The 19,506-nt window shown below is 37.1% G+C and overlaps 1 protein-coding gene across 1 annotated transcript in view; it reads right to left on the bottom strand.

Annotated features, from left to right (window-relative positions):
* Positions 1-19,506, bottom strand: part of Gnat3 (guanine nucleotide binding protein, alpha transducing 3) — a 57,099-nt gene that overhangs the window by 28,683 nt on the left and 8,910 nt on the right. Inside the window, exon 2 of the mRNA NM_001081143.1 lies at positions 4,507-4,549. Within this exon, the coding sequence (NP_001074612.1) occupies positions 4,507-4,549 (43 nt within the window). The remainder of the gene's footprint in view (positions 1-4,506; positions 4,550-19,506) is intronic.

Genomic DNA, 19,506 nt, shown 5'->3' with positions numbered 1-19,506 from the left:
AGATGAGCCTCCTGACCCGAATTCTGATGCGGTGTTTACACCATGATTTCTGCAGGATGTGAAGTCACTTAGTGGAACGGCCCTGGCTTTTCCCATCATTTAAGACATACTTGGAACAACTGGAAGTAGGAGTGCCTGCTTTCTATTTACAGCATTAACAAAGGCATTCTTTTTTTATTTTTTTGTTCAGGTAATTGCTCTCTGTTGAATCCCTTGCCATTCCTCCATGTGCGTACGTGCTCCAGGGTCTAGAGAACTGAATTACCCAGACCGTAGGGTTGGCTGGGCTCCTCTCTTCCTTCCACCCATTCACTTGGAAGTCAACCTTAACTTAGGGTTTAAGAATAATACCTTGAAATGGATTTCCCTTTAAAGCTAAAATTCTGTGCTAGTGCTCATTGTTGCATCTTTGCATCTTCACTAAGAGATAAATTCTTGTTTCTTTCTGTTGCTCTTTTGTTTATTTTATATTGTTTTTACAGTGCTTTGGGTTTGTTTCGTTTGTTTATTTGGGTTTTTTGGGGGCCTTTTTTTTTTTTTTGACTGTCACTTTTCTCGAGATTCATGTTGTGCCTATACACATGGAACCTCAAGCATAAGGGGCAAACAGAGCACAAACACCTCTTCAATGCCTTTGAAGAACTTAAACTAGCAAATGGAAGGGCCAGGCACTGAGAGGAGTGAATGTATGTGTGTGTGTGTTTAATTTATTCCTTTACATTTGATTACCAACACATGCTCATGTTTATTTTCAACAGGTCCATGCTTATCTGCGTTAATCTATTAAATCACTTGAATAGGCAAAAAAAAAAAAAGAAGGAAGGAAGAAGAGAAGAGGACAGGAGAGGGGAGGAGAGAGGAGAGGAGAGGAGAGGAGAGGAGAGGAGAGGAGAGGAGAGGAGAGGAGAGGAGAGGAGAGGAGAGGAGAAGAAGAGAAGAGAGGAGAGGAGAGGAGAGGAGAAGAAGAGAAGAGAAGAGAAGAGAAGAGAAGAGAAGAGAAGAGAAGAGAAGAGAAGAGAAGAGAAGAGAAGAGAAGAGAAAAGAGAAAAGAGAAAAAAGAGAAGAGAGAAGAGAGAAGAGAGAAGAGAGAAGAGAGAAGAGAGAAGAGAGAAGAGAAAAGAAAGAGAAAAGAGAAAAGAGAAAAGAGAAAAGAGAAAAGAGAAAAGAGAAAAGAGAAAAGAGAAAAGAGAAAAGAGAAAAGAGAAAAGAAAAAGAAAAGAAAAAGCTCGATGGTGACTTAGACCACAAGAAAGCAGAGAGTGTTATTTCTGAATATATCCAGGCATAATTGTTGACTAAATCCCAGTCCTCCATCAAACATTTTTAAAAAATGATTTTAATTATTAAATTAAAATGGTAATTGTGAATAAATGTGGGGCATCCGAGTTCCTTTGGTAAATCAAGTTCCTCTGATTCTTCTCAGCCTGTGGGGAAACATACAATAGAAGAATACAATTTCTTCTAGAAAGAGTTCTCTAGCTGTAAGTTGGTTCATGGCTCTGTTCAAACTAATATGATTTTATTGCATATTTTAATTCTTCATTATATACTGAAATAATGAATGAATCACTCCTCTCTCTCCTCTCACTAGAGCCATAGTGGAATTTCTGTCAATGCAGCAGCAGCTATTGCACACCGCAGCCACCAGCCATGCTATAAAACAATTTTACAGTTTGGATCTTCAAATGCCATTGAAATCACACATAGCTCAGAGAACATAGCCATCAAATTTTAACATCATGATAAAATTTCTAATGGGCAGCAACAAATTATAGAAAGAATTATCATTTTCAAAGATTGTTGTGCCATATAAAAGTTTATAGCCACATCTGTGTATGGAAAGAGACATTAGGGAAAATGTAGTACATTCTTTTACGGGTAGATATACTAAAAAAAAAAAAAAAAAGACAAGGAGTCGCAGAAATAATAATCTGATGACTTTGGAATAATAAGATCCACATTAATGGTCAAAAGGAAGAGGAACTTTATAGATACAAGTGAACAGATATATGCAGTTAACAAGTTTGGACGTGTGCTAAGCACCGGTGTTGGGCAAAGATTGTTGTAGTCATATGCATTGGTTGCATTAGTAATTCAAATGGATGGTTAATAGTTTCAGCATTTTGTAAATTGATTACTTATACTCTGTTTTAATTTAGGAGTCTTTATCTCCTACTTTCCCATTTTAAATAATTGCAGAAATCATATTTTACATATAGTTTGATACTTTGAATACTTAAATTACTTCTGTTATACATATTTCAAAATCTCATTGAAGTTTCTCAGAAATATGTATAGACAAAAAATACTTATAATTTCCTAGTTATTTATATGTGTATATATGATTTAGATTTATTTTTTCTGTGGCCCCTTTTGCCTGATTATGTAAGTAACCTGTATGTGTTCCTGGTTCCTTTGGATACCAGAAAATGGGACCACGTACCCTGCAACTACAGTTAGGGATGGGTTTAAGTGGCCATAAGTTTTACTGACCTGCTTGCCTGTTATCTTTGTTGAAAGGACTTGCTGGGGTTAGAGGCTGGGGGAAGGAAAGACATGTGGGGGCATGGGGTATGGTGTGTAGGATCCACAGGAAGCATGAAAAAGGGTGGAGTTCTTGGAAACTAACTTTCATCTTACGCAAAGTCAACAAAGTACACTTAACAGCCAAACCATCTCTCCACCAGAAATCTATATTAAATATAGAAAAAGTATTCCTACTAATTTTTTTGCAAAATGTACTTCTACAATTAGAAGTAAAATTATTAGCAGCTCTGGTTGATATAACATACCTTCTTTATAGCACAGATTAGCCTCATTCTTGTAGCAATCCTCCTGTCTCAGCCTCTGAGGGTTATGAGAATAAACTACCACATCAAGCTACAATTATGTTTTTATAATTTATTGTAAGATGGAATGCCTAATTTTTGACTAGAGCTTTTATTTTACAGATAGTAAAGTTTGAATGAATTATATTATTTAACTTCTTTGTTACAGGTAGTTAAACTCCAACTGCTCATTGGTTTTTCTTTGTATCCATGTATTTGGCACATTATTGTTTTAAATATCAGCCTATATTTCTTTATATATTAGCCAGTTATATATCTATAATAATTATTATTGGCTTTCCAGTTTTCTATTTTTGTCTACTTATACATGATTTAATATTTGATTTTTTTATATAGCAAAATGACACTTCATTAAAAAACTATATTTAAGATTATAAAACATAGAGACATAAAAAAATAAGATAACAAAGTGTGATTATGTCCTAAATAAGAGGGTAGTAGAAAAGAATAATTATCTGAAAGAATGAGAAATAACTTTGCTGTTAGGATGGGGTAAAAGTCATAAAGTATGGTTTAGAGACAGATGGAAGGGTTAAATATTTTCTGGCACCTATATATGAAACTTCAAAAGTCATAAGTAAATTGATAGGCAAATCACATGAGATTTTAATGTCATAATATGTCATGATGTATAATATCAAAGTAAAAAGTGGGCTGGGTTAACCAAAGAGCTTCATCGCTGATTATCTAACCTCATTTTGTTTGTTTGTTTGTTTTTTTAATTGAAGATTTTAATCATTGCAGTTTTGTTTAATGCTTCTGTATTCAGAAAATTAGGCAGTTACCCCATTGTAAAGAATGGATAGAAAAATTAATGTAAGAGCACATCAGAATCTTTTGGAGTGATATTAGTGAACAAACATTTCCCGTACTATAGAAAAAAAAAAGGCCAATTTCTGCCAAATTCCAAATGGATCCTTGATTGACATATTTGAAATGTCTTTGCCTTATAGTCACAATGTTACAAATCTAGATCATTTGAGGATTGGTATGATTAAGACATAACTTCTGGGATTAATACTGTTGAAAGGTAAAATTCAAAAGAAAAATAGAAATTACACTTTTTATTGAACAATAAAAAAGAATATATACACACTCTAAAAGTCAGGATAACTTTGCCACTACCCACAAATACTGAAGCGATTACCTTAATTCTGAAAAGTGGCACACAAAGCATTCCTCTTAGGATTTTTTCAGTGTGTATAATGTTACTTGTATGTGTGCATTCCGGGCTTACCATTTGTTATTGGGCAACTAATTGGTGTCTCTTCTCTGTAGAAGACTATTTGTGCAGCTGCTAGCCTCCATTATGTCCCTGTAATTCTGTGTAGGATTGAAGTCTCTTGGGCTTCCTCTGTCCACGTGAGGATGTCTATTAGTCCTATTTCAGCTCATGATTAGTAATCAGTCATATTGCTGAGACTTCATTAGCAGATCATACTTAGTCATAAATATGTAACAAAATTTACTGAAAAAAGAGGCAATCAATATGGAAAAGACCAAGAAGGGGGATGTGGGAAGAATTGTAGGGAGAAAAGTAAAGGGAAAAATAATGAAATTATATTATAATAAAAACTAAAATAAATAATTAAAACAGAATTGTTCAATGCATAGAGAAATATCAAATGGCAAACACTCAAAATACTTCTGTACCTACTTCATTTGTTTAACAATAGTGCTTTTCCCAGATTCACCTGCTCCTGAAACAAAATGAAGCAGATGTTATTCACTGATATACAGATAGTATATTAAAACCTATTTTATCATGCATAAATTTTTTACCTCTTTTTATGTAACTTCTAAAGAAAATAATACATACTAATAGAGAAAATTACATTTTAAATTTAAACATTATTTGAGATGTTTATATCTCCTAGTTTGCAACCGTATAACATACATAATTCACAATTTCAGACTGTACATTGTTCTTGGCCTCCTGAGATGAGTCTTTGCATCTTTGCTTGAATAAATGACAAAAGAAGAGAACCATTAATAATTTTATTTGAGAACTGTTCAAACAGAAATTTATTCTGATTAAAATATGTTCTTGTCCTCAGAAGCCTATCATAGCCTTAGACATAGCTATAATTTCCTTTTTTCAGAAGAATGAAGCATCTTAACAACTTTAGTTAACTGCCAGGAGCCCTAATGCATATGGGATGACATGGAATGTCTCATGCAGTAAGATCAGTATATGCTGAGGTAAAAATGAGGAACCAGCAGTGGTATCACAGATGTTATATTCACCCTTATCCACAACATGTATTACAGTTTATGATGTACACTATACGAGATTTTGGCATTAACTTATCATCATATAGAAAACTAGCATCATATAGAAAAACCCAAAATTCACATGATCTTTAACAGACATAATAGTTCTTGGTGAAAACTTAGTGGCTGTTTTAGGTTGTCAGTCAGGACCTTCTGAAGATACTGCCTGAATCTCTCTTGATGTTAAGGACAAGCGTTTTGAGAAATGAAAACTAAAAAGTCATGACCTCTGTTTGTTTTTGCATCTGTGTATGGCAGGCAGTTATCTTGACTTAATGTTTTATGATTTTTATATAAGCAAAATGTAATTTGAATAATAACTAAATCTAAAGCTTTTATTAAAATTATACCGATGAATATGAATTAGAGGTCCCTGAGAGCACAATGATGAATTTTAATCCCACTTCTACCTACTTGACCTCCAGTTTTTCTCTAGTGCTTCCTTCCTGCTCCACGCTTATGATCTCATCCCCATGCATCAGAATGAGATATATTTCACATGAAAGAAATGATTCTTTGAACTTGTAATTCAAAACTAACCTATGCCGACCAAGAAGCTATTTGAAAAGGAAAGGAAAAATCAGTTTTCTTAAAAGGCATGTCCCTGAGTGTACCAACCTGGAATCATTGCACGTTCCATGCCCAAGAGCAACTGGCCAACACAAAATGTCTTTCCTTCCTTCCTTCCTTCCTTCCTTCCTTCCTTCCTTCCTTCCTTCCTTCCTTCCTTCTTTCTTTCTTTCTTTCTTTCTTTCTTTCTTTCTTTCTCTTTCTTTTTGTTTTATTGGTTTTCTTTGTTTGATTTTTGAGAAAAGAGAAAGAGAGAGAGACAGAGAGACAGAGATCCTAAAACTGGATGGGGCTTGGGAGGGTCTAGAAGGAATTGAGGGAGAAAAATAATATCAAAATGCATTGTATGACATTATTTTATTTTGTCCCTTTTATGAGACAACATTTTTTTCTATTGAAGTACTTCTGTATGGTCTTGCTCTACATATTTCCTGAGCCTGGGTGAGCAGATAGAGAGGTATCTAAATTTAACCCTTATGGCAGAACATTTTTATTGTCCCTGGCAAATCTTAATGTATCTGATTTCTGCAGTTGTCTAAACAGCTGCCTGTGATACAGAAAAATAAGGAGTGGTGAGGCTATAATAAATAATGTTTCACTGACAGGTGGTTATGCACCGATTCTCCCTGCTGGATAAACTGCCCACGATTCGCCTCCATTATTATGCCAGGGTGCTTTCTGCCATAGGTCATAGAACTTACAAACAAAGCTAATGAATGCAAAAATCAGCCACAGCAATTTGACAATATTCCTTCATAGATTTTTTTTTAATCCTCTTTTTTTTGCAGTGCTGATTTTAAAACTAGGTCCTGTGGATTCTAGGGATCCGTTCTCCCAGCAAACAGTTGCACAGCCCTGGATACTTAGCCACTAGCAATGGAAGTGGATATTGGAAAGTAAGTGTCAGAAAACCAAGTTCCATACAATCTCACGCCACCAAATCAAGTACACGTGTTCAGTTTTACTGACCAAAAGTTTTTCAGCGGTGGGAATGAGATGATAGAAGAAGCTTCAGTCCTACTTCTTCAGGCTTACTTTGTCCTATATTTTGCTCAGTGAAGTGACTGATGGGAAAAGCCTGGAGCATTTTTGAAACAGGGAAAAGAATGCTTCTTCTTGACCATCAATTAAAACTTTAAAATAATTATATATTGTCTATGATTCCCTTAACAAAGTCAAACTTACTCCTGAAGTGTTTTCAATCAAGTGAAATATCATTCTTAAGAACCAAGAAAAATGTATATGAATTTTGCAGCAGGATACAACTTAGAGGTAGAATATATGTCTAGATGTGGGAGGCCATAGTTTCATCTGTATCACAACACACACGGAAGTAAAATTTGAAAGTTATATGATTATAACATCATGGATTTTAAAGAAATGTTTTAATACTTAAGACCCACTATTGGTCAGGTAAAAAAAAAATTGCAGACATAAATCATTTTATTTCTCTGGTATAGAATACTCAAAACTGTGTCACACATTAGGTGGATAAAAAGGGTGACTTTTAGGTTATGACAAAGAGTAAATGTACATTTAGAATAACAAACTAGGTTGATTATAGGAGTCCTTTGAAGGCACAAAGCTCCTATGCTCAGGTCTCTTATATAATAGGATATCATATCTGTTCATAACCTATGCAGATTCACTACTGTGCTTTAAACTGCTGCACTATTTACAATTATAACTGTATTGTAACTATGATGTAAACCATTGTTATTTTCTATTGTCGATAAGATAATGAGAATAAAAAATCTCAATGTATTAAATACAGGTCAAAGTTACAGGCATTTTTCATCTTTAGTTGCTTGAAACCACTGGTGTGTAATCCATGAATACTAAGGGCAAAAGTCAAAATCAGATGGAATCACACTAATACTGGAATTTCCCAAATTATTTCTGACACTAGAAGGGTTGTAAGTATATAACAATTCTTTGTAACTTATTAAGTAATTAATTATGTACTTAAGTGATATAAAATAATTAATTGCTATAAAGTAGAAGATAACTTTTTATGGAACTTCATATTAATAATTTATATTTGGTTATAATTATTTTGTAAAGCAGCGTTTAAAAATTTGTAAAAATTTTAAAAGATTTTCTTTGCTCTCTGTAGTAAGTTTACTGTTCTGGGTGAAGTCTCAAACAGTTAACTGCTGTACTGGCATAATTTCTAAATAAAAAACAACTCATCTAAAAGTCTCCTTCATTATTTCAAACTCCATCTCCAAGCGCCTCAGAAATGAACTGTTCATTCCCATTCTCACAGTGATAGTGGGTCTTAGTTCACGATCATCACACCATTCTTGGAGGATTAGGTCATGTTACAGGACTAAATATACACAGGACAGCATGCTTGCCTCTGCTCAGTACAGCCTAAAATAGTTCCTTCCTTCTAAAGTGTGGGCATAACTAACGTTACTTTCTAGGCTAAAGAGCACCAGAGGAATTTTTGCAAGACACGTACTGTTTCTTTGAAGAAGATAATGCTTCAAATAACAATTAAAAACTGTACTTCATTTGCATTTTAATGCACACAATTAGAAAATAATAAAATACAAATGAACAAAACTATTGTTATGTAGAAATATGAAAAGAGAATCTGAAATCTGTACAATATTCATAACTGCAACTGAGCTCTTCTGAAGCACACAGAGTTTGTTTGCTCCTTTGGCTAAAAAGGGCACCATGACATTAAATAATTTGACATGTGTTGATATATATGATAATTTTCTAGGCTAATGAAATCATATAACTGTATAATAGAGAGGGAGTTAGAATGCACCAGTCTTGTGGCTGTGTTGATCTCTGCACGAGAAAAATGAGGACTATAGAGAGGAATGCACTCACACACATTCTACATATGTGTTCACATAAATTCAATTCTCCTGGTAATGCTGTATCATATTTGTTTCCAGGTGTGCGTTAATAGTGGAAAGTTTAAATGGTTTCAAGCCATATCCTCTGGGTCAGTAAAGTTTCCAGTCTCTCTTTCAACTGTATTTATGATTGAAAGTTTTATTGTGATACTAGAAGAACTTCAATTCCAAATCATGATGCTAAAGGCTAAACCTAAGTCCTAGTCTTATAAAGACTACTATTGTAAACTGTTAAGGATAATTAAGAAATACAAGTTGGTAGTCAGTCACCTTATAAATGATAAAATCCTTTAATACATTAATTCATAATTTTACTTGTATTCATGCTAAGAATGGACATAATTAATGATAGGAATAAGCCTCATTTAGTCTCTTGTATATGTTTTCTATGTTAAGCCTAACACAGATAACTAGAAACAAACAAACAAAAAATTCAACTATTTAGATATACTGTAGATAGATAGATAGATGATTTTCAAGTGCTTCAGAGACCTGCAGAATATGGCATTTAAAATGTTTAATTAAAAAAAAAAGCTTTTCTTTATAGAGAGACATGCCAGCTCCTGGCAGCACCCGTATTTTCCTCCAAAGAAGAGCCTCCACCTTAAGTTTGCTTCAAACGTGGCAAAACAGCCATTGAGTGACTGCTGGTCCCAACTGTGGGCAAGCAGGACACAAGGGAGTTGAATGACTCTCTTGGCCTAGAAAAGTAGGACAGTCATTCCTTAAGTTTCTGCTTCCCAGGAAAGTCTGTCAGATCTTCTGGGTCTGGTAGCCAAAGGCTGATGCCCCTGCTGATCACAGAGGGACCCAGACTATCTGTTCAGTGAAAGAATGATCAGTTTAACAACAGAAACTAAGTCTCCAGATGTGTTCTCAATTCTAAGCTCAGGCAAAGGTCCTCACTCTCCTAAAGCTGCCGCTACTAAGTCTAGATACAGTCTTCCTTGTTACCATTTTTAAATAAGGGCTGAGGATACTGAAGTTTACGTTGTAGGACCTAAGACAGTGCTATAAGATCTAGGATGGTGCTTTAAGGTTGGTCTGTGAAAGTTATGAAGGCTGGAGAATATGAAAGCTTAAATAGTGATAAGAAAGCGATTTAAGTGATTTTAAGGTATTAAACAGAATGAAAAACATTTCAGATGACTTTTCCTCACTCTGCTACTGTTATAATTAAAATTTGAAAATTAATCAATGGAGTTTTGGTAATATCATATTCACAAGCTCAACATCTTAAGTTTTCTTTCGTTGTATTCTAAGTATAAACTTAAAGGGGACTTCTCATTGTGTTCATTAGACACAAACCTACAGTACATTGGGCTCACCAAGATGAGACAAACAGTGGAGTACTTTATTTCTCAAGTTCCCAAATAGAAATGGAATAAACATTGTAAACATAGTTCTTCCCCTGGTAGTTCTCACAATTGTTCTTAGTGTATACAGGTTTTACAGATGTTAGAGATAAAGCCCTTTCTTGAACTATGGGGGAGAGTTGGGATGACCTACACCCACATTTATTGTATCTAATGGCTACGTAAGTCCTTGTATCTTCCTTGTTAATTGCTGCGTCGACAGCACCAGATGCTGCCAGATAAGTAAAAGTTTATAACTTCCTTACCTGCCCTAAAAGAGGGTTCTCTGAGATTATCATGATAAAAAGCTAGCGCTGCTGTGGGGGAGGTCACAAAAGGTCACATTGTCTCCAACTTGGCCAAAAGGCAACCTAAAGATAGTCCAGATGTAAACTGTGGAACCTCTCCCACTATGTTAATAGCTCCCCCCACCCACAAGAGTGTGACTTTTGATAAATAAAAGAGTTGGTGGCAGGAGCTGGGACAGAACTACTGGGCAGAAGGACAGAGGCAAGACACAGAAACTTGGACAAGAAAGAAGCAGAGAGCACCTCGAGGTTGGAACACAGTGGCAGTGAAGTTGGCTTATGTTAGCTGAGCTAGCTGAGACTGCCCAAGCCAAAAAAGGCCAGATATCTGTGTCTTTATTATAAACCAGAAGCAAGACACACACACCCCAAAGCCCTGCAACTTAAACTATTTTAAGTTGAAATGAAAACTATGCTTTTATAGACATATTTTGTATTCAAGTATAGTGGGAAACTTACTTGCTAATTAAGGTCAAAGCACACCTTGACCAGATAGCCTCTGGGCTTGGTGAAATATGGGAAACTCCCTTTATTAGCAAGGTTTCTCATTCTCTGACCTTGTCTGTGGAATCCAAGCCTCCATACACATCTCTATCTGAGGAAAGTCTTGTAGCTTCAATTAGATTGTAGGACCAATTTCTTTTCTCCTGACAGAACGTGTTCAGCCAGCACCTGAGATTCCCAAAATGCTTCCCCATGCTAATGAGGGGCTCTAGGTACCCTAAGTCCCCAGCCAACGACCTTTGCTATACTGGATGTCCCTACCCTTGGTCCCCCAAAACTATAAATCGTCAATCATCCCAAGTAATGTTGATCTGTCTACTGACATCAGATCCCATTGCAGTCTTTCTCCATGCAACTCACAAGGCTGTGCAACCACTCCTCCTTCCGCCTCCGCACCCCGCCCCGCCCCTCTAGGTTTCTGCACCCACTTTCCTCATAGATTGCATTGGCCAACAATCTAGGAGCAGAGAGACCCACGAAGTGTCGACTTCTCATCATGTTGAGTCTTTTTCAGGAATAACATGTCACACAATAATTCTCATGAGTAAAATTAAAAATCTCCATCATTTGCATGAAAGCCATTCAAACTTACTGAACTGAAAGTGAAAGAAGTAAAACGTGAAAACAAAATTTTAGGCCTTTAGGCCCAGGCTTGGGAATGTGGCCTCTGTGGCCCAGTGCTCCAAGGTGTGCTGGTCATAAAACAGATAGCGACATTCCTCCACCCACCTGCTTCCTGGGTTCAATTCAAAGAATGGCACCCTGACCATTACTGGAACCTGCAATGCAAATGTTCTATTGTTAGGGGCTCTTAGATTGTTAGGGGCTCTTAGAAACTGTCTTGAGAAATAACCCTCAGAATTACCAGGTATTCCTCGTGGCACTTGTGACTTTGCACTTCCTTGTGACTCTTAACTGGTATCTTTGGTATCTTACAACAACGCCCTCCCCACTTCCTTGAGTTATGGTTTCTTCCTTTAAATACCCCCTGACCCAGCTACTCGGGGCACCACAGTCCTCTACCCCTGCGTGGTGTATGACTGTGGGCCCGAGAGCGCTCTTGAATAAAAATCCTCTTGCAGTTTGCAGCAAGACCGTTTCTCGTTGGTGATTTTGGGGTGTTGCCTCTCCTGAGTCAGAATGTGGGGGAGTCCTCACGTTGTGGGTCTTTCAAAAGATGAAAGAAAAAAGAAAAGAAACACTGTTCATGTACCTTTGGAGATGAAGAAATATATTGTATTTATGTATGTAATTTAAGCTAGCTTCCATACATTTCTGATTTTTACTAGACAGGGTGACTAACTTTCATCTCTGTGATCATCAGTTTCCTTGTTTATCAAATCATATTATCGGTGTGCACCTCTTAGGGCTTTTGGAGAACAAATTACAGATACAAATGACTTGGAGAATACTGTTTCCTCCGATGTGGCAAATATGCTTTTGTAAGACCCCAACTCAATGTGTTTCTTAGACCCCTAGAAATGAAGCCCAGCATGGAGTTCTTTGTTCTTTCGCCTTCAGCCTGAGAGAATGATGACCACTAGGTGACCCGCCCAGGCACCTAACCCATGGTATAAGGGACCAGGAATGTTTGCCAAAGATAGCCTATAACCTTTTCATGAGAGATGAGCTGTAATTCACCATCCCCATTCTTACGATGTTTACTCAGCATCCCCCTTCTTTGTGGTTCTATCCTCCCATCACTTTACGGTTTATTCCTTAAAAACCCTCAACTGCAACTGCTGGGGGTTGATCTCCTCTGCCCCTATGTGGGTTAGGAGCTCGGCCTCAGCATGCTCATACCTGATTAAACCTCATGCGCTATTGCATCAAGAACGGTCAGCTCATCCCAGGACTTGAGTGAGAGTCTCCCTAGAAATGGGGGTCTTTCACTTTCATCTGTTTAAGTAAAAACACTTCAAGTAAAGTATCTTCCACTCTTTTATTTGTGACTTTATATTTTCTTACTTTTTAATATTTTCCATATATTTGTCTATGGGTATATACTCACAAGGGCAAGCTCTCAGAGCGTCTAGAAAAGAACACTAAATCCCCTGCAGTTGGAATTACAGGAATCTGAGTCACCTGATGTGGGTGTTGGGAACTGAACTCAGGACCCGTGGAAGAGCTTTAAGCTTTTCGTCCTCTTAGTCTCTCTCCAGCCATTCCATTCCTTAATACTTTCTTATGGATCATGCTTGCTAGACTCCCTACACTCTGCCCACCTCATGCCAGTGCCAAGGTTCTGAGACTTCTGCTATTGCTGCAGTGGGTGTTTAAGAGCACTGATATCCAGGTATAACAACATAAGGAAGCCACTTCAGCCACAGCCTTTTGTTTTAAATAAAACACTTTTCAAAGTATATACTATGATTAGTATGTCTTCATTTTTCTTTTTTGATCTTACTGTTTTGTTATGTTCCTTTCATACATTTTGCCCACAGTTGTTCAAAACTTTCTATGTTTCTCAATGTGAAGTCATCCTCAAATAATAAATTTGATTTTCTTGAACTGCATTATGAATATGTATTACACTCCTCTTTGCTTATTTGAAACATATTTCTAAAGTCGAATTTTCTCAAATGTCTGTTGAATTTAAGTCAAGAAAAAGAATAAAAACCATTGAGCTTTTATTTATTTTCTGCAATTTCCCATCAATCACATTCTTAATTTGTTTTATCTTTGTGTGTTATCTATCAACAGAACCTACTTGATTGAAATTCATACCTATGTACCTTCACCCAAATTCCTGGTATCTGCCTAGAGCTTGTCAGGGATGAGTCAAGGGCAGGAAAACCTTAGTGTTTATTCTGTTAACAGGAAGCACATTTATCATCATGAATCCTTCTTTAGTGTCTATAGACAACAATATTAATGTTGCTCATCATTAAGTGTGATATTTAGATTTCTGCAGACAAAACATATGAAACTGAAGAAGAACGAAGACCAAAGTGTGGGCACTTTGCTCATTCTTAGAATTGGAAACAATCACCCATGGAAGGAGTTACAGAGACAAAGTTTGGAGCTGAGACAAAAGGATGGTCCATCTAGAGACTGCCATATTCAGGGATCCATCCCATAATTAGCCTCCAAACGATGACACCATTGCATACACTAGCAAGCCTTTGTTGCAAGGACCGTGATATAGCTGTCCCTTGTGAGACTAGGCCGGGGCCTAGCAAACACAGAAGTGGATGCTCACAGTCAACTATTGGATGGATCACAGGGCCCCCAATGGAGGAACTAGAGAAAGTATCCAAGGAGCTAAAGAGATTTGCAACCCTATCGGTGGAACGACATTATGAACTAACCAGTACCCCGGAGCTCTTGACTCTAGCTGCATATGTATCAAAAGATGACCTAGTCGGCCATCACTGGAAAGAGAGGCCCATTGGTCAGGCAAACTTTATATGCCCCAGTACAGGGGAACGCCAGGGCCAAAAAATGGGAATGGGGGGGTAGGGGAGTGGGGGGGGGAGGGGATGGGGGACTTTTGGAATAGCATTGGAAATGTAATTGAAGAAAATACGTAATAAAAAATATATAAAAAAAGATTTCTGCAGACTATTTATCTATAAGGGACTTCCTTTATCCTTCTAGTTTGTTTTGTATAGGTGCAGATGAACATTTTGATTTATCTTTTTGCCTCTCTTGATATAATTATCATGACTTATTAACATGACTATTATTGACATAACTATTATTAACAGTATTACATGATGGCGTCGTAAATGTCAATGAATGTCCTGATAGAACTTAGCCACTATATTTGGGATTAATTATATAATTCCTGTCATCCCATTTTGATTTTGGATTTCATATATTTCTTTTGCCAGTCTGCCAATATATTCTTTTAATGTTTTACAAAATGACATTTTTTGTGTGTGTGTCAATCAAATCTTTTCAAATTAACTGACAAAACTTTCCTATATATGTTTATGCAATCCTAAAATTATCTGTCCATGGAATTTTTGTAGGATTTATCTATAAAGTAATATAAAAAATTAAGTACTCTTTTAGTTTGCAAAAAAATATGAGTTGAACAATATTTTTCACAAACATTTTATCTGTCTAAGTTAAAAAGATGGAAACTTGAGAAGATAGTGGTTCAGAATCCTGTATTTACATCGCTTGCCTTTATCAGTTATTAATGCTTACATCGTCACAATCTCTAACATTAACAGACATTTGTGTTCCCATCCAGATATGTGTGAGTATTTTTGCTTTGTTTGGTTTTGCTTTGAAAAGCAACTAGACACCTTGCCAATCAGTATTTCCAAGTGCATATTCTAAGAAGCTCACTCTCTGATAACTGTAATACTATTTATGTGCATAAGGAAATTTATCTTAAAGTGTTCTTCAATGAACCCTGAATATTCAAAAGTATCTTATTGGTGCACAAAGTCTTTTTATTCACTTAATAGTTCGTAGATTCAACATCCTCTCATAATTTATATATTTTTGTTGTTACCTTAATTTTTAAAGTTCAGAATAATTCCTGGGTATTCTTGTTGATATTTTTATTTGTCTTTATGGTGGTAACACTTTCCCAAATTTTAAGATTATTTTATTATGTAGAATTGAGTAATCTGTTTTGTTTGATTCTTGTTTTAAGTGTAAATGCATTCATATAAATTTTACATGAAAATGTTGTGGTTTTTCAGTCTATCATATTAGAAAGTACATGGTGTCAGATAAAACTCCATGCCAGTTGTCCTGCCTCAGAACTTCTCCAATTAATGTGTTAAAAATAAGCATCTCAATTCCACAAATTTCTCATCAGATAAACTACTTCTACATGTCTCACCAAGAAGAAACTATACTGACTCATATCTTTCCTTTTAGCAACCTTTTATTTGAATGTTCCAACTTCCCATTTCATACTCATTGTGAAAATATCTTATGATGTTCAAATTACCACAGTATATAACTAAAAATTATAGTTTGCTGTGATTATATGTTTCATGGGCTATTCTTATCCATTCTTATCAACAGGGGGCAATACTAATAAGTAAGGGGGAGCAAAGGATGGGCATGCCAATCATATTTCAACAGTATTTCCAAAATCATATTTCACTTCATTAGATTTTTGAAAACCATTTCAAAGATGTCGGTTTTTTATACAACAAAATATTTTAATAAATCATAATGTGACTGAGTCTTACATGAGAAGTCTTCTGATGTCACTGATAAATTGTTTTCTGAAGAAGTAAGGAACCCCTCACATCAGCATTTCCCTCTGTACAGAAACTATCTCCTATCCCAGGGTCTATAGGATGTAGCAAAACCCCAGATTAATAGCTCCAGATTGAAAGATTCTATTTGAGTGTAAAAGGAGAATCAACACAGATAATCATATGACAGAAACACCTAACAATAAAAAAATGGAATGATCAAGATAACTCTTCCTTGTGATACTTTACAGAATCATACTGTTGTGGGAAGCAGACATTTAACTAATCTATTTCATTGAAGGCATTTAGATCAATGAGCCAAGTAGAGAATAATCAAGAAGTAGGATAGACTTTTCATCCTCATTCCTTCCCCTCAATCGTTTCCCACCATTTCTGTAAAAAGCAAGGGGTGTGAGCAATCCTCAGACAGCACTCAGGTGTGAGCAATCCCAGGACAGCACGAAGGTGTGAACAATCCTCAAACAGTACTCAGGTGTGAGCAATCCTCAGACAGCACTCAGGTGTGAGCAATCCCAGGACAGCACTCAGGTGTGAACAATCCTCAAACAGTACTCAGGTGTGAGTAATCCTCAGACAGCACTCAGGTATGAGCAATCCTCAGACAGCACTCAGGTGTAAGCAATCCCAGGACAGCACTCAGGTTTCTTCTTTGCTGGGGCAGCAGTTGCTTGAGTTGTTTCCAGCTCAGGGTTCAGCCTGAGTCCACATCAGCTGAGGAGCAAGTAAAAGGATGCACACCTTACCAGCTGCTTTGCCCACAGTGGCAGCCTTCAGGGCTTAGCTTTCTTCCTGAGTCTGTTTGGTGAGTAGTCACTTTCTAATGTCTCTTGCTAACTTGATTGTCACATGTGGAAGCAATTTTGTGGTTTCCTGGCAACCATACCTTTATTTATTATTATTATTATTTTTTTAATCTTAACATTATACCTTTTAGGTCAGAAAATGAGGAAATTGAAATAGAGAATTATGTAATTTTTTTCTTCTGTGTTAGCCTATTTTAGATAGCCATCTCTTTGTCTAAATATTCTTTAATTTTGACAATATGTACAACCTTTTAGGATGAAGTGATGTTCTCAAAGAAAACTTTTGTTAATTACAAGGCTTTCCTGTATGCATTTGTATAGTAATGGGAATACGTAAATAAGGCAACTAAAGAATTGAGTATATCAGACATATTGCCCTCATCATAATTATTCCTTCTTAGAACATGCTTCTATTGTTGGTGAGAGCAGCAACTTATACTAGCACACTCTGGAAATCATTTTGTCAGTTTCTTAGAAAATCGGGAAGAGATTTACCTCAAGACACAACAAAAGGAGTCTAGGCACATACCCAAAAGATGCTGCACCACACCACAAAGACAATTGCTCAACTATGCTCACAGCAGCTTTATTTGAAATAACCAGAAACTGGAAATAACTCAGATGTCCCTCAACTGAAGAATGGATACAGAAAATATGGTTCAGCTACATAATGGAATACTATTCAGCTATTAAAAACAACAGCTAGAAAATATTATCTTGTGTGAGGTAACTCAGACCCCAAAAGACATGCATGGTATGTACATGGTAAGTAGATATTATCCATAAAGTACAGAATAACCATGCTATAATCCACAGACCTAAAGAAGCCAAATAAAAAGGAGGGCCCAAGAGAGAATTTTGAATCTATCTCAGAAGGGGAAATAAAATACATATCAGAGGTGGAGGGAGGGAAGGAACTGGGTGAGAGAGGGACTAGAGAGGAGCAGAACAGGGCAAGGATCAGGTATAGGGAGAGCAGGGGAGAGAGAATGGAAATCTGAAGTAGGGGTGGGGGCAATCTCTAGGACAAGCCAGAGACCTGGATGTGAGGAGGCCCCAGGGTATCTATTTGTGGCAGTTATTCTAGTTGAGACTCCTGGCAGTGAGGGATATGGATCCTGACGTAGCCATTTACTGTAGCCAGGTAGAACTCCCAGTGGAGGGATAAGGACAGCAAACCACCCACAAAACCTTTGACACAAAACTTGTCCTAGATATGCAGGGGCAAAGATAGAGCAGAGATGGGGGGAATGACCAACTAATAACTAGTTTAAATTGAGACCTATCTGTCTTAGTCAGGGTTTCTATTCCTGACAAACATCAAGACCAAGAAACAAGTTGGGGAGGAAAGCAATGACTACATTGCTGTTCATCACTGAAGGAAGTCAAGACTGGAACTCAAGCAGGTCAGGAAGCAGGAACTGATGCAGAGGTCATAGAGGGATATTTCTTACTGGCTTGCTTCCACTGGCTTGCTCACCTTGCTTTCTTATAGAACCCAAGACTTCCAGCCCAGAGTTGGTACTACCCACAAGGGGCCCTCCCCCTTGACCACTAATTAAGAAAATGCCTTACAGCTGAATCTCATGGAGGCACATCCCCAACGGAAGCTCCTTTCTCTGTAATAACTCCAGCCTGTGTCAAGTTGACACACAAAACCAGCCAGTACAATTGACCACTTGTCAACTTGACACATAAACACATCACTATTAAGCCTCAACCCTTACTTTCTTATTCATCCCCAAGATCTAAATAATTTTAAAAGTCCCACAGTCTTGTGTATTAAAGTTCAATCTCTTTAAAATGCCCAATATCTTTTAAAATCCAAAGTCTCTTAACTGTGGGCTCCGCTATCAAAAGCAAAAATCAGTCCCCAACCATCCAATTTCTGGATCCAACTCATGATCTTCTGGGCTCCTCCAAGGGCTTGGGTCACTTCTCCAGCCATGCCCTTTGTAGCACACACGTTATCTTCTAGGCTCCAGATGCCTGTACTCCAGTGTTGCTGCTGTTCTTGGTACTTGTTCATCTCATGGTACTGGTATCTCCAAAACAATGCATGACCCCTTAAGTCCTGGGCTGTCAATTGCAACTGAGGTTGCACCTTCACCAATGGCCTTCCATGGCCTCTCACAGTGCCAAGCCTCAGCTGCTCTGCATGACCCCTTCATGCCTTCAAAACCAGTACCACCTGGGTGACTCTTACACATTACCAAGTCCTGCTGCTGCATGTGGTACACCTTTGGCTATCTCTGAAACACAACCTCTTTGTACTCTCAGAAAACACTTCCCAGAAGATGTCACCTCAGTGATGCTGGTCTCTTCTTAATCACCACTAATTTCTTAGCTCCAGTTAACCAGCATCAATAGTCCCAGTAATGCAAAGGTTTCACTCTAGTAGTTTGGTATCTTGTTAATCACAGCTGATTCTTCAGCCCCAGTTAACCAGAACCACAGAATCTTCACAATTAAAATAGCAATGGCCCTGAAAAGAGTCTTTAATCTTTCCTCTGAAATTTCACAAGCCAAGCCTCCATCTTCTGCATTGTTCTCCACATTATCTTCCAAGCTCCTATACAACATCTGACAGAGCTCTTAACACTGAATAGATCTTCTAGCCTAAAGTTTCAAAGTCCTTCCACAGTCCTCCCCAAAATATGGTCAGGTTGTCACAGAAATACCCCACTATGCTGGTACCAATTTGTCTTAGACAGAGTTTCTATTCCTGCACAAAAATCATAACTAAAAGGCAAGTTGGGAAGGAAAGGA

The sequence above is a fragment of the Mus musculus genome, chromosome 5 (assembly GCF_000001635.26).
Source record: "Mus musculus strain C57BL/6J chromosome 5, GRCm38.p6 C57BL/6J".
NCBI classification, from domain to species: domain Eukaryota; kingdom Metazoa; phylum Chordata; class Mammalia; order Rodentia; family Muridae; genus Mus; species Mus musculus.
The sequence above is the reverse complement of the archived record's forward strand: the minus strand, read 5'-3'. Positions and strand labels throughout refer to the sequence as shown.